The 16,298-nt window shown below is 34.7% G+C and overlaps 1 protein-coding gene across 9 annotated transcripts in view; it reads left to right on the top strand.

Annotated features, from left to right (window-relative positions):
• The window catches only part of C1H8orf34 (chromosome 1 C8orf34 homolog), a 151,323-nt gene that overhangs the window by 48,180 nt on the left and 86,845 nt on the right, over window positions 1-16,298 (top strand). For all 9 annotated transcript variants that reach the window (XM_077186321.1, XM_077186337.1, XM_077186304.1 and 6 more), the window contains 3 exons: window positions 334-362; window positions 6,443-6,612; window positions 10,425-10,591. In XM_077186321.1, coding sequence (XP_077042436.1) covers window positions 334-362; window positions 6,443-6,612; window positions 10,425-10,591 — 366 coding nt within the window. The remainder of the gene's footprint in view (window positions 1-333; window positions 363-6,442; window positions 6,613-10,424; window positions 10,592-16,298) is intronic.

Here is a 16,298-nt window from a genome sequence, read left to right on the forward strand (position 1 = left end):
ATAAGGTGTCCATTGGTTAATCTGATATTGCTGATTTAATTTTAGAAAGCAGATAGATGTATGCTTAAATTTGTTGTCACTTTACTGGCACATCTGCCATTTTCATTTCCATAGTTTTTTGAAAAGTCATTTTGATAATATTGCAGCTGAGGAAAATGAAGAGTGTATTGTTTCCAGGCAATTTCACTAATGGAACAAAATATGATACAGGTACAGCAGCATGCAGAGAACAGTATGTATAGTTTTCAGATGTAACTGTACTTTTACTTAATGTACTAAAAGACGTGTAGAAAGCATTTTTCTGAATTTTTTTTCAATCTGTTTTGTTTTCAGGCATTGCTATTTCTGATGAACTTGATAAGGTAAGACTGATAAAAGATGTCTAATGAGCAATACAAAGAGACAGATGATTATGATAAGGCACATGCCACTGTCCTGGCATACACATGTCTGTTTTTTTAGGTTCAGAAGAAGTTTGGGTAGGGAAAGCTGTATGGGTAAGTACAGTATATGTGGATACATTAAGATCTTGACCAAGGATCAGCTGTCAAGTGTGGAAAAAAAAAAGTGACTGAGTTTAAGAGACTGTTAGTGAGACCATGGAAATACTTTTGATCTTGACACCATCTTTGCTTAATATAGTCTGTTGGATTACTTTGTGTACTTTTGGAAACATTTAGCCTTGAATACCTTTTATTAATGAAATTAAATTCTGCATTTCCAAATATGATTTGTGATAATACTTAGAAATTATTTTAACACCCAGTTTTACTCAGGAATGCACAAGACATAAAGATCAATCTTTACCTCCTTGCTGAATGCAAAAATGGTGTCTTCAGTTCTGGCCATTTTTGGTACCTTACACAGTTAACATGAATTTTAATTCAAGATGTAATAAATTCTACATGGAAAGAGTAATCAAGCTAGTTTTATTTAAGTACTTACAGAAACAGAACCAATTTTTCTTCCCTATTCTCAGCAGTGAGCAGCAGTGTGCTTCTTGTGCCAAGAAACTTGTATCGTGTTCTTGGTGTCAGAAACCATTGCTGTCAGGAAAATGAGTTCAAAAGGTACATAAGACACAGGAATAATGCCTAATATAGAACACTTTGTTTTTTTAAATAACTTTCATTTCTGTTGGTAAAATGAGGACACAAATCCTTCTGACACAAGTCGTATAAAATACCTTCACTGTGTTCTCCAAGGAAGGCCAGTTAGGTAAGACTGAAAAATGTTACCATGCAGTCAAGTGCATCTGTGGCTGCCATTTCCAGACTATGGCCTAAGTCTTCCCACTGTTTCCATAACTGGGCTCAGAAGTGATGGTAAACACAATTAGAAAGTCCTTTCATTAGAACCCTCACCTCTAAGAATACTTAAGAACTCAATTTGTTATGGTTTTGTTGTTGGAAAAACCCTAAAAGATATTCTTTGAGGGAGGAAGAAGACAATTTAGGCTAGAGCCTGGTATCACATACTTTTTACATATGTATTTTAGCAAATAATTTCTGGTTGGTTTGGTTTTTATAAAACTATGATATCTTATTGTTCACAAACATTAATGTTTTTAAAATTTAGTTATTCAGTGTGAAAACTGGATTGGAGAACATAATTGGGGAATTTCCACAGGATGCAGTGAAGAGTCAGGGTTTTTTTGTTACTATATACTTAATTTTTTATAATTTAAAACTGGAGGGTGGTAGGCATTTAAAAAAAAAAACAAAAACCTTGGAATTAGGTTATATACATTCAATTAATACATTGAATGTTCTGGAAATCAAAAGCTATTTCTACAAAACCCCCAAGCAATTAAACTCTCTAACATGCACCAGTTGTGCAGTACAGCTCAACAGGCTTTCAGCATAGATTTAGAGAAGAGTGATTTTTTTTACCTCCATGATCTTCAGTGGACTTCATTTCTATTTCTTGTTTGACCCTTTAACATTTTTAATTAATGTAAAATCTAGTCTGTTTTAAGAATAGAAGCATGGCCAGGACCATTCTGTGGAATTCTGCCTCCTAGGAATGATCCCTTACACAAGCTAATTCCTGAACTGTTCCTGTGACTTGTTTCTTCATGTATTATTTGTCTTGGGCCAAAAGCAGCTAAAGACAATCTGATAATAGTTGTTTTAACATTAAAGAGAATTGGTTCTATTTCACTTGAATGTGTTCACAGGTGATGTTTATTTTTCAGGTATAAATGCAGTCAAGTTTTAAATTTTTAATACATGCTGATACTAGAGCTTCCTTATCTAAACTGTAGCAGCACTGAATAATTTTTGAAATCACATTCATCTATGGTTTGGATGAATAATTTAACTCATCAGGTGCAGGTCTTTGGACTAGAACAGCATGGCCAAACTTGGCATTGGATTCTAGTAAAACATCAGCATTGCAGAGATGTTATGAGAGACATATAAAACTCTTAAGTGTGCTCTTCCTTGCCTTACTGTCTTCATGGACAGGAATATTTTGGGGAACTAAGACTATGACAGAGCCCATAATTATGCTGTTTTATCTGTGGTTTAGATTATGAATCTAGAGAAAACAGAGAATGCATGTGTATGTTTCTTTATTTTTGATTCTTTATTTTTGTTTCTGATTGTCTTTTTTTAAAACAAAATATTTCTTTCTGGGTTCAGTAACCTCTAGCTGCCTTTGTCAGAGGAGTACTTAATCAGCATTTTTGGCTGATGTAACTCCCCCTCTAAGTAATCCAGTTAATTAGTTAGTTGCTTAGTTACTCTAGCATTTGGATTTGGAAAACCAGTTTGCTCTGAATCACTTTTGTGAAAGAGTGTTTCATTTAAATGGATTCTTGCCAAATATCTCCTAGTATTTTTGTCAGTACTTAGAGCTTTTGTCCAAGACAGTAATAGAGAAAATACAGGCACACAAGGTGAGTCTTTCAGTCAATATGGAATTTTCCAGTTTCACATAATCTGCTAAAATTTCTGAGTTCACTGGTAACCTTGCAAAAAAAGCCAAAAAACTCCTAAAAATACTGCAATTAAAATAGGTTTATTGTAGCGATTACCTTTTTTTTTCATTTACTTCAGGCTTTCAGAGGTGTTCTGTCTCTCTTGATGATTCAGCCTCTGTCTCTAGGCCATGGAGGCTATGTAAAGTCAGAAACTGGCACTGCAAGTACACTGTGTAAGGAAAGGAAATAAGAAGGGATGCCTTGTCAGTCACATATTTTAAAATGCAGATTTAATATAATACATATTTCTGAACTGACTCACCCTCATTGCCACTGAACAGAAACTATTGAAGGATTTTAGGGAACTGCAAACTTTCATGCATAATGCCAAGGGTTTAATGTAAACAAAGAAGAGTTAGGATGTTCACCTTTTTTTTGATATTCACAGAGTTCTAGGCTAAAAAAAAAAAAACTCTGGAGGAAAACAGTGAAGAGGGAAATCTGTCATAAGATTGTGACATTTGTCTGAAATTCCCAGTGATATCTTTCAGTCACTTCAAACACTAATAATGGGAGATGCTTAAGTATTAGAGATCCGGAGTTAGACCCAAGTGAAGATCTAAAAATAAATAGTAAATTTTGACCCTCAATGTTAATATTAATTTTTTTTCTATGCTGTCTAGGGCATACTTTCTTCTTATACGTAGTATTCTAAAATGAAAACAGGTTACAATTAATAAAATATAGCAAACAACTATTCTTAAGTCATAAAAATAAACAAATTTCTTCTCATCCCAAAGTATTTCTCACTTTGGAGATTCCCTTAAAATCCATATCAGAAAATAGGAATACTAAACTATTTAAGTGATGTGTAAATAAATGGATATACAAATGCTGTCCCCTGAGGTAGAGGTTGCATCCAGCAGCCACATCTCAGCCCAGTGTGAAGAGTAGAATCAGCTGTCTGTCAGTCTTTCCCTTCTTCTCCTTTTCTCCACATAAAGGAAGCTTGAGTGTGTCAATTTGGTAGCCACTGATGTGAATAAGTGGATGACACCTGGACTGCACCATGAAATAGTCCTCTTTGTTTTAGTGCAGATTTAAATACCTACCTGTACTGAAAATATTTCTGTGCACACTAATGTCACTGTCAATATCTTCTGTTATTTATGGGTGAATGTAAATTGGAAATCAATTAAGATTCCAAAGTTTATATGAAAAAAAGCAACCAAAACTATAACATCTTGCTTGAGAACAGAATACTTCATCTCAGTATTTTGCAGCCTTTGAAATACACTGCCAAATGAATGTCCTGGTGTTCTGAATAGAGCTGTCTCTGCTTCTCCATTTGGTGCTTTCACTGAGGCTGCTTATGTAGTTGAAAGGAGGACAATAAATTAGGTCAGTGAAACCATAGTGTACTAAACGAACACAATTGAAAAAGGAAAGCAAGGTGATAAAGTGGGGCAAAGCATGACTGTGTAATGTAAATTACGTTTCTGTTAAGTAGAGTATGAAAGTGTTACTTTATCCCTAAAATGCCTACGAAAGAAATTAGCATAGTGGGGACAGACACAGAGTGCATGTTCTATTTATTTATATGTTGATTTTGCAGTGCGTAGTGTCAGGAAAAACTTATGGGCAAATTTTTTGGTGCTTTGCATTTTCATTTAAGGGACTGAAGGCTTTTAGCAAGATTGACAGTGCAAGTTATTCTAACTAACTCGTTCCAGGAACAATTTTTATTAATTATTAGAAACTATCCTAGGGAGAAAGGGACAGGATAAAATAACTAGAATAACAGTAATAAACCTCAGAAGGGGCCAGATGGTTAATTAACTAATGTAAGCGCCTTGTGTAATGAAGGCATTATGAGCAGCGAAACAATCTTTTTTCTAAGCTCACAAGAATTGTTACACCTGTGACAATTTACACTTGTCAAGTGCCCAGAGGTGACTGTCATCTAGTCTACATTACTTGACTATGCCACAGCTCCAAATAGAGGCACAAAACATGTATTTGTAAGTACATTAAAAAAACCCAACTCAAGTGGTTAAGTATATGAAGCCAGGGATTCAATTTTCAGTGGTCCTTGCAGAAAAAAACATTGTGTAAAATTGAATTAGACAGTCAAGTGATGGAGAAATATGGACAGAGGTATGGGGAGTGGAGTGTGGAAAAGCAATCACAGGCACATTGCAGAAAGCAAAACAAAAGAACAAGGGTGAATGAGTCAGATCCAGGACCTGGGTTGCATTTGACTCTCAAAATAGAGGTTCTTGTGCTCAGCAAAGTTGTAGCATGTAGTCAGAGGGTAAATATATTCATATTGAAAACACTTCGCAGCTTTTCTTTTTGGTTTTTTTTTTGTTTGTTACTTTCATTTCAATAGAGGCCTCTACTTCAAACTGCTTTTACTGTATCTGTTTCAATTAGGAGGAGATTTTCAAAAGTGGTTTGTTTTTAGGAAGGAGATAAAATATGGTTTCTAGGCTACCTAGTCAGTGTGCTGTACTTTTTCCAGATGCTTTTTGTTTGAAAAGCATTCTTTTATGGCAGGAATATTTATTGAGGCACTAAGTTAGGTAACAACCAAGGATTTGCTTTCCTATAATTTTCACTCATTAAATGGTAGAAATATATCTCTCCTAATTAGGTGCACTGTGTTTGAAATATCTTTAGTAGCCTATAAACAGTTTAATTAAAGAAAAATAACTATTCCTATCCCATAATTTCATATCCTTTTTTTTCTGGTATACAGATGTGTTTTTTAGTTTGACTATGCTGTTCTAAATGACCCTTTATATACAACCATTCTAGTATAATTGAAAACAGAGATGCTCACAACATCAGAATGCTTTTTCATACAATTTAAGGACAACTTATTACTTTAATCTAAGATGGTGCAAGTTATTGCTATTGTTTTGAATATGTCAGTTATATTTTGCTTGCTTCTTGTAATCCTGTCAAGTTTATTGTCCTCCAGTAAGTGATTAAAAATAGTTTCAGAAATGCTTTTTATTCGAATGTTAATACTATTTTCAGAATAGAAAGATACATTATGTAAAGCCCAGCAGGGTTATTTTTAAAATGCAAAATGCAGATGTAGTTATTAGTTTTGCATTAATTTATAATGCAAATAAGAGTGATGCTATTAATCTACAACAGTCTTTTGGTTGGGATTTTTTAGTACAAGTGGCCTTGTGTTGCTTAGCAGAACAGATACACTGAAGGTTTTAAGAACTGTGCATTTATTTAAAAAAGTGATTTTTCTACAGTTGCAATTAAAAAAAAAAATTAGTGATTTGAGGCATCAGGGCACACAATTATTTATTGGAATTTTGTTAATGGAGAACTTTTCCTTAGTTCATCATTGTTTCTGGGTATTTTTTATCCCTCTGAAATGGTAATGCAATATATTGGTTTTGTACTTCTAAATTTTTTTTTCTCTGTTTACATCTATGGTTGAGAACAAACAGTGCATTGTTATTTTTTGTTATTTTTATTTCTCTTCAGGACACAGCAGGTTTTAACACCCCCCTTCTCAGACCTCGAGTTATTGGAGAATGGATTGGCCGTGAGGAGAATGATGCAGACCCTCTGGCTGCTGAGATGCTGCAGCCACCAATACCAAGGAATAAAAATGAGCAGTGGGACAGTGAGGATAGCAGCAGTCCTGGAGGAAGGTGGGTTTTTGATCTGGCCTAGAAACTTTATATTTTGTAAAACAGAGGTGTCTTTGTTACAAAAATTCCATTTCTGAGGGCAGAGTGCAGGGGTTTTGAAATCTCATGCCATAGTGTGGGCACATGCAGAATAAGTAGAAGCCATTAATATGTGACTTTTTTCTTCTCATGCTTTTCTAAATGATTAACTTAATACCCATTTGCAATCCTATGGATTAATTCCCATGAGAAAAGCTAAGTGTATTTTGACATGGTTGGGGTCCATTGTGTAATAATGTTGTGATGTATATCTTCATTCAGATACTTCATACCCTTTCATCTTTCCTGGGATGGTAGTCGCTATTTATTAATCTTCCTGACAGATAAATCTGGTTTTCTCATTTAAAGGAGAGATAGGCAAGGGAAGCAGTATCTATGTTATTTTTAACAGGACTTCCTAAATTCATTTTCATTTCACATCTTAGCTTTTTTGGTGTTAATAACAAGACTTTCTCGAAGAGAAATTTTGTTCTCTGCAGTAAATAATTTCTGAAGATTTATTGTGCTTGACTGAAAGAGTTTGTGCTTCAGCTACGTGGGAGAGAATATTATAATTCAAGGAGTCAATTTTCCATGATTTAAAGATATGTTTATCACAGAAGGTTTAGTACTCACAGACTTTCTTTAAAAGGGATAAATCTTCTGCACTGCCTCTGTTAATTGACTTAAGCACCTACGTTTCTCCCTTAGCCTTACAGCATATCCCTTGAGTTATAACTAGTACTTTGATTGGAGCAGACACCTTTTTCTTCCTTTTTTTAGAAGGCAGAAACTCTCTGCTTTCCCTTTGAAAAGGTCTAAGGTATTCCTTCACTTCACATTCTTCCATGTACCTTCTACATTGGAATTCACCTCCGTGTCGCACTGAAACTAATGTGTCACTAGCTGTGCTCTTACAGACTGCATTCATTAACTTTCCTCACATCTTGGGAATATTTGTTATCCATGAGTACTTCATTTAATTAGATTATCGTGGGGGTAGCTGTGAGTACTACTATTTCAAAGAAGTAGCAGTGTGTAGTAATGATCCCTCAGCCAGCCCTTGGACAGGAACCAACACAACTCAGACTCTCAGTCTCTTCAGTGCAGTTCCTGGGAAAATAATGGAGTCAGCAACTGGCACTGCAGCTTGATTGTGCAGGCCTGGATTTCTTTTTCCTTATTCAGCAGTTCAGTAAAGGCATTGAATAAAGATCTGTTCCATGTTTCAGAGCAAATTGAGGATATTGTATCCCTTCTGTCAATAGAAAGGAGAAGGAATAAGCATCTCTGTCTAATTTCCAGAAGGGAGCAAAGAGGTCTAGTTCTGAGCAACAGACATGATTCAAAGCAGCACGTTTTTCTCTTTGTAGAGGATGGTACAAGCTGAGAGAAACCTCAAAGCTAATTAAAAATTGATTAATGGCTTTGAGTATAGTATTTGAGGAATCATGTCAAGTATCATGACAAAATCAGGTCTTCTGGTGTGTGAATAAGGAGGATATAGGGAACTTGATGCCAGGAAAGACTCATGGGATACTGATATCTCTGTTTGTAGGTGTAGTAAGTGCTGAAGGCCTACTGAAAAATATGTATTGCTAAGTGGGAGTACTGATTTTCAGTGGAAATGAGTAACTACTAAATTACACGCGGCATATGGATTTACATTTGGATGACTGATCTTATGTCTGGGATAATTCTTTGCTTCATTAGCATTTCATCAGCTTTTGTATGGTATTTATAAAAAGCATGTTTGCAGTCTTGCAAGGGAATCATAAAGTTGCAGAACTTCAAGATTGTGGTGATTCTAAAATTGATGTCAACTATATATGGAAGTTTTAAAGACCCATGTTGATCAGGGTTGGTCTGAATATTTAATAATAGTTCACTAATAACTGGCAGTTTCTTCAAGGTCTGATTTAGTGTTACTGTGAATTAAAGTGCTATTAGCAGAATTTTGGAAATGACCACACACCAAATGCACGAGACAAGTACCAATTAATAATAACTTAGTTTTAATGTCGCGAATAACTAGTGCATCTAAAAATAGTGGGAAGAGTGTGTTTTGCTCTCAAAAGAGTGACTTTATCAGTTGTAAAGTCTATGTCATCTGTATTTCAGTAATCTATTTCATAGTTAATGTAGCCTTAAGTAGTTAAGTAACCTTTTGTAAAAACAAGTTTCATTTTGGAAAATGAAAGAGAGGGCAATTTGAAATATCCACATTCAGTGTTTCCAATTTTATCTTGTTAAATTTTATTTAGTAACACTTTTAATAAAGGGGGATAGATTGTTTATCACTGTTTATCAGGATTTATGGGATAAACCAGCAAACTCTTAGCACTAATTATAATACTCAGTTAAAATACAAGAATGGGAAAGTCAAAACTGTAATCATTCTATTATTTCCAGGTTGTATGTTTTATTTTACCTATCACTAAACATAAGGAAATGGTACATATATGAAACACAGTATAAATATCCAAAGGATTAGGCACTGACAAATCACTGGTAGAGTAAGTGGCATCAGTGTGGTGTGACAGAATCACCATTTCCTCCTGAAAAAAATGCATTCCTGTGATGATGAGCAACAGAAGCAGACATGTCATATATTTGAAAGCCAGGCCCAGTAACTCAAAAGGAAAAAAAAAAAGAGCAACTAAAAGCACAGGTGTCACTCCTGCTCTGACTGGGAAAGACAATGTAGCAAGTCTGAGGTAGCTCTGTTAGAGATGTCTTGTCACCTTTTTGTCCTCAAATGTTCTGGATTGCTACAGAGGAAAGATTGTGTTTGTCAGTGGTTTTGCACTGCTCTCTGTTGCTGCTGTAAGGAAGAAAGGCAAGGTATTAATAAGAGATAAAAGACCATAGAAAAGTGCTGAGGGCAATCCTGCTGGAACTGAGCTCATCTTTCAGAAATTTGAACTCCATGAAAATAGGATTAAACTCATTTCCAAGTCACTGTTAGTAGTTTTCTCCATGAAAAATTTCTTGGAGGAATTCTGAGAAGATGTAAGGCACTTGGGAATCTTCCTCCAGGGATAATGTATGTACACAATGGGGAATTTGAGTGATTTTTATTAGATACTCTTGTCTCTTAGAGCGTGAAATGAACTAGGACAGCATAACATGATGTCCTAAACTTAAAGCCTGTTCTTCATCTCCAAGGTGCACTTTGTCTTATTTTTGCTGAAGAAATGAACAATTGTTGATTATATTAAAAATCATACATTTGCAACAATTCTGCCTTCCTGCAACTGTACCTGACTGTAAGGACAGTCTGAGGTGTTGGTGGTATGCTCATGAGGTGCCCCTTATGTGGGGCACCAAATTTCTGTCTGCTTTGTGTTGATACAGTAAAGAATGACAAACTGTAGCAAGTCCTGCCTTAGACCTTTCTAACATCTGTGCAATTCCAGTTGTCTGTTATTTAGGTCAGAGGCACAACTCAACAAATTAGGAAAAGTGTTAAAATCCTGTGGGGTAATGGTATCAAAACCACTCTAGAGAACAGTTCTTTGTTGTCAACTTCTTGCTATGCTTATCAATATCAATAGCTTATCAATAGCTTAGCAATACTGATTACTAATCGACATCCTGTTATTCTATATGAGTAGCTGATTTAGACTTGATTAGTGCACATAAAAATAAATGGGACATTTCCCAAATTCAATCAAAACTTTATGTAGAAACTGAAAATACAAAATGTCTTAGAACATCCAATGATCAGGGAATGAGTGATGTATTTTGAAGAGAGCACCAGTAAGAGAGAGTTGTGCTTTCCTCCCTCACAGCTTAAAAATGGAGCCAAAGACCAAAGGATTAAAACATCAACAGCAGCAACATAAGAAACTGCTGGCTGCCATGCTTTCTCAGGACTCCTTTGATTCTGCTCAAAGCACAGCTCCATCTGTAACTGAAGAAGACATTGACAATGAAGATGATGCAATGGAACTACTGGGTAACTGCAAAAAATTATGTGTATTTTCTGAATTTTTTTATTATAAAAAAACAAACAGAGATTAGTCAGAAACTGCTCCCTATGCTTGAAGCTAAAGTATTTAGCAGCTGTGTGAAGGTTCATTGGGGTTAAATGTGAAACTTTCAGGAGAAATGTAAGGAAGACCTTAAATGTGTGTGAATAAACTCCCAGCTGCATCCAAATTCCATGAAATCAAATGCTTCAGGTGCTTAATGTAATTAATTTGGTTTCCTACATAAATCCCTTCCAGGTTTTACTTGCAGAATGTATTTTTGAACAAGGAACAGAATCAGCTTCACTATCTTTCATCTGGTTATCTGGTTTTACTTTTTCTTAGCTGCATCACAGTTTTAACTTCAGTAGATTTTTTTTTTTTTACTTACTGGCTACACAAAGCTTATATAATGTGAATTTGTAACCTCTTCAGAGGATTTGATTGTAATTTTCCACTAGACTGTACTGTATCTTAAATCGCACTCCAGAAGACTTCATGCTCTCTGCTGCCTCCCTTTCCTAGAAATACTAATTGTATTTAATTAATAATGGTTCTAATTGTACTTAATAATTTCTTTTCTGCTATTTTTCAAAGTTCCAGTGTATGATGCTTAAAAGGCAGTCATGGATTTCATTATTTGTTAACAGTTTCTGTTCAATGGAACTTTATGTGGGATCAAAGCATGGGAAATTCACAATCTCAGAATAACTGAAGTTTCTTGAGTTTATGAATTCTGGCATGATTTTTGTTTTTCAGGTTGGACCCTAATCTAAAAATCAGGAAAACATGCTGCTCATTTTACTTTCTATATTTCTTTTGCATCCTTACTATAGTCTTCAAAGAAACACAGTAGATTTGAGGTTGGAGGGGATTGCTGGAGGTGTCTAGCACAACCTTTTGCTCAAAAAAATCAGCTATAGCAGGTTCTTATGAGTGAACTTTGACTTTCTCCAAAGATGGAGATTCTACAACATCTCTGGGCAGCCTGTTCCAGTGCTTGACCATGCTTATGGTAAAAAGAAAAAATAAAATTATGTGTATATATATATATATATATATATATATTCTGTTTAATTAATTGCAAATTAATACATAATTTCCTTTTATTTTTCAGTAGTTTTGAGTTTGATATATGCATCTCTTTTACAAGAAAGAAGAGAATGGCCTGGATCACTCATTATTTATCGCATACAGGATAGATTTTTTGTTAATTTCTGTGCAGATAGTGAGCAAAATGTATCCAATAGATGTACAGTTTTTTTTCTTCCAGACACTTGAATCCCTGAAGGTATCTGGAATCAAGAAGGCAGTATAAAGGAATTTTCTAGTGTCTTGACACTTGGGTAGAAAATGATCTATGTACAAGCTAGTATTTTGGTTTTTTTTTTAATAAGTACTTGATTGTAAGAATTCATTCTAGTTTTGTGCCATGCAAAAGAACTAAGAAAGTTCATGAACAGGACCTCCAGTTTGAGAAGGGTGTTATTTAAATGAATGTAAGATTCTGAGGCAAACTCCTGACATATTTGAGGAGTAACCATGTTTGTAGTGATTATAATATTGCCATGTAATAGTAACAACCACTGAGAGCTCAATATACACTGAACTTTTAGTGGTATTTAAAGTGCTGTGCTTCTGAAAAACTGGCTTTTATTTTAATTCTCATTTTGCAATTTGCTGACAGTACGTGTTATATTTGGTATAATGGTTAGGCTACATTCCCCAGAAATGCTCAAAATTGGAGAATATTACTGTGTTACATGGGAAGGATGTTTTAGTTTTCCTTTGAAGGTAACATAAAGAAATTCAGTTCCTATCAGCAAATAAAGGTATTTTTCATTGCTGTATTTTCCAGGTCAGTAACTGATACTGTGATTGGTTTTTTGGTTTTTTTTTTTTTGTTTTTTTTTTATTATGTACCACATTAGTCCATTAACTGCTTTGTTGCTTTTTACACAACCTATATGCAGTATAACTAATTTCAAGTCATGGCTTTCTGCCATCATTGAATTGCAGGGCATTGTTGCATATAGCTCTTTGATTTGTTCTCTTCAGAGTTGAATATTCTTTGTTTATTCAGCCCTTTCTTAAAAAATTACAAAACTTCATGCTCCTAAGCCAGGATTCTGGGAAAATTGTTCTACAATTTATAGCAGATAATTTAAAGCGTACACTACATTTAAAATGCAGAACACAAACATCCATCTTTAGGTGTGTTCAAGAGAATATTTTTCAGATTTTGGTTGATTTATTTAGATATTAAAAGGGTGAAGCTGACTTTTTGCATATTTTCTTTAAAAAAACTCCATCGCCTAGGTGAGTTGATGAAGCTTTTAGCTAGAATTCTTTTATATTCCAAATAAAAGAAACAATTACATTGTTATCCATTTCAAAAGAAATGTATGTGCAAAGAAGAAAAAGAATGTTACAGGGCTATATTCTGATTTCAGTTATCACTTTTTAGATGTAAGATAAGATGCATAGGAGGGCTGTTCCCATGCTGGTGACTTTCTAAGTGTGTTCAGTTAAGCAGGTGACTGAAATACATTAGTGATTGATAACATCATAATGGGAAGGATCTTCTTGACTTCAAAAAGCTGAGAACTGTAACTGTCAATTCACATGTGTTTGTAAATGTTGAAGGGTCTGGGATGTCTGGGACAAAATTATATCAAGGGACTCATTTATTTTTTACACATCGTAATGCCAACTATTGTGTTATGTAAATCTAACCAGGAGCTGACGTAATTATTTGAGAAATTCTGCAGCCCCTTTTGGAGTTCTAAGACTTTTGGGCTTGAGCTGTCTCTCACATTTGGGTGAAGTCCACTGAGACTTAGAAATTATGTTACTCTCTCAGTATCTCACTGATGTGCATTGGAGAGGGCTGAGCTGTTATTTTCCCTGAAGTTGCTGTGAATATTGATTATACAGTTACCAAAGCATGACTCGTTTGGTTTTAAAAAATCAATTGACTAAGTGTAAAAATATAATTGCTTAAGTGTATTGCTGTGCATAAACATACACATTGTAAAAATATAAGGATTTCTGTAGCACACTTGTATACTATAATGTATACTTAAATATATATATATTATATATATACATATATATAAAATATATACTATTAATATATATACTATATAATATATATAATATATGCTATATAATATATATAGTGTATATATAATATAATATATATCATATATACACTATATATAATATATACTATACTATAATATATACTTAAATTCTTAAAGTTTTTACAAGTTGAGGAAGATGAGAAAGACATTCTATGTTGTTTACACAATCTTGGCATAGAGAACAAGTCCTGTGAGGAGCAGCTTAGGGAATGAGGGTCGTTTAGCCTGGAGAAAAGGAGGCTCAGAGGATACCTTATCACGTTCTCCAACTTTCTGAAACAAGGCCAGATGGAGTTTTCTGTCTTCTCCCATGTAACAAGTGATAGGACAAGGCCACAGGTCATGCCAGGGGAGATTTAGGTTAAATATTAGGAAAAGTTTTTTCATGGAAGGGTTTGTCAAGTATTTTAACAGGCTGCCCAAGGAAATGGCTGGGTCATTAACCCTGGAGGGATTTAAAAGATGTGTAGATGTGACACTTAAGGACATGGTTTAGTGGTAGACTTGGCAGTGCTAGGGCAATGGTTGAACTTGATGATCTTAATGGTCTTTTCCAGCCTAAATGATTCTATGATTCCGTGATATTTAGTCCTAATACTCAAGCAGCAATTTCTTGGTTTTTCCCAATCTCTCTGTGTGCTCACAGTACTAAAAGTGTTACCATGTGTTAACAGATGCTGTGCAGTAGTTAACTCTATAGCACCTCTGCAAAGGGGACCCAGAAGTTCACTCATACAACTGTGGTTGAAGTTGAAGCAATTGATGCATATGCCAGTCTGTTTGATTCTGAAGAGCCTCTCTGATTTCAATGCAAATAATCTTATATTTGAGCTAAACTTAATTGTTTGGAGCACTGGGACTTGTAAAACTCTTCTTTTCTTTGGAGCTGTTTTCACAAAAATGATGGGTTTTTTCCATAATGTATAAATTTGAAGTGAAAGTTCAGTGATTGTTTGCCTCTGTTTATTATGTGTAATTCCTTCTATACAGTAATAAACCAGAATCTTTAAAGATAGAAATGCACTTCAATTAGTAATAAACTTTCCAATTATTGCTTTGGGAGATACCTGATGTGTTCTTTTTGCTTTAATAACTCTTCTTCTAATCTTTAGAATTTCTTTTTTCTCTTCAAGAGCTTTCAAATCTTAATTATTTAATTATTTTAACACCCTTGAAAGGCTGTCTGGTGATATATTTACATTTTATAACAAGAGAAGATAAATAGAATATAGTGGAGATTGCATTTGCCTGAAGGATGAGACTGTAGCTCAGTGTCTGGTAGTTTACCCCTTAAATATCTATACTGCTTTTTTAATGAGCCTCTGAGTCATTAATGAAAGGGTGTGCAATCTGCAGTGTTTTCAGTGCATTTCCTCTGATTTAACAGACGTTTTCCTTGGTTTCTAAAGGTCTTTGACAACATGCAGGAAACTGACTCTAGGCATGATAAATTATACTAATACTAGCAGCAGGTTGTTGCTTTTTGTTGACTTTCCCAGATGAACAAAACCTTCTCCATTATGTGACTAGAATACAGAATTTTCAGAAAAGAGACCACAAAGCCCTGGGAAAGATGATGTGAGTTGTACTACATCTTCAGAACAGTTTTCTGGCCTGTAGCCCATTTTGTTGTCATTTAAGTAGAATGATTGTGTGAGAGAAAGATGTGTGAATTGCTCCTAATGTTCCCTTTCACTGAGTCTTGTGTTTTTGGAAGCTATTGGGAAATCGGCAAAACTACCAGTGGGCATGTGCTATGTAGGGCAGGAACAGAGAATGACACCCCTGGGAGACTGGAGGCCTCCTCTGCATGCAGAGACTGGCTGTGCTGTACGCTGCAAAGTTTTCAGTGGCAGATACAGTGCACTGGTGTGGGTGTAACAGATGTCCTCTAGAAGAGCACTCAGGCTCCATCAGGTGTGAGTTTAAATATCTTTTTTAAGGTAAAAGTTCACAAATAGCATATTCAGTTTTTCTAGTTTTTCTGCAAATACATAAAGTCCCTGAGTAAGAGAAGTGTGCCGGTCTGTTTAATGTCATTCATGGAGTTCATTGATTTCACTTCATCTTTTTGCTAAGAAACAGAAACATCTGTGAGAATATTTTAGTTCATCTGAGAATAAGCAAAGCTTTAACTGGTTTTCAAAGGAGAGGGATTTGGTGTTTAAAGTCCTAATAGAATCCTGCTCTTGCATTTTACTATGCTTAATACTAGAGGCATTTGATGTTTAAATAGAAATTTTAGAGTGACAATAAATTTCAGTAAGCTAAGTTTGTTTCGTTAAGACTGTGTTTGTAATGTTAGAATAAATTATGAAATGAATTAGTCACATATTGCAACACTTGTTACAACTGCTGGTAAGACAAGCATAAAATGGACTGAAAGTGAGGTTGATTGTGCTTCATATTGCTATAGGGAAAGTAGAGAGAGAAAACCAATTATAGCTAGAGCTACTAGCTTCTCTTGAGTTGAAACAAGTTACATGAGCTAATAAAAAAGCTTCAAAAGAATGATTAATTGTCAAGGAATAGATGTGAATTATAATGA

The sequence above is a fragment of the Agelaius phoeniceus genome, chromosome 1 (genome assembly GCF_051311805.1).
Source record: "Agelaius phoeniceus isolate bAgePho1 chromosome 1, bAgePho1.hap1, whole genome shotgun sequence".
Lineage (NCBI taxonomy): Eukaryota > Metazoa > Chordata > Aves > Passeriformes > Icteridae > Agelaius > Agelaius phoeniceus.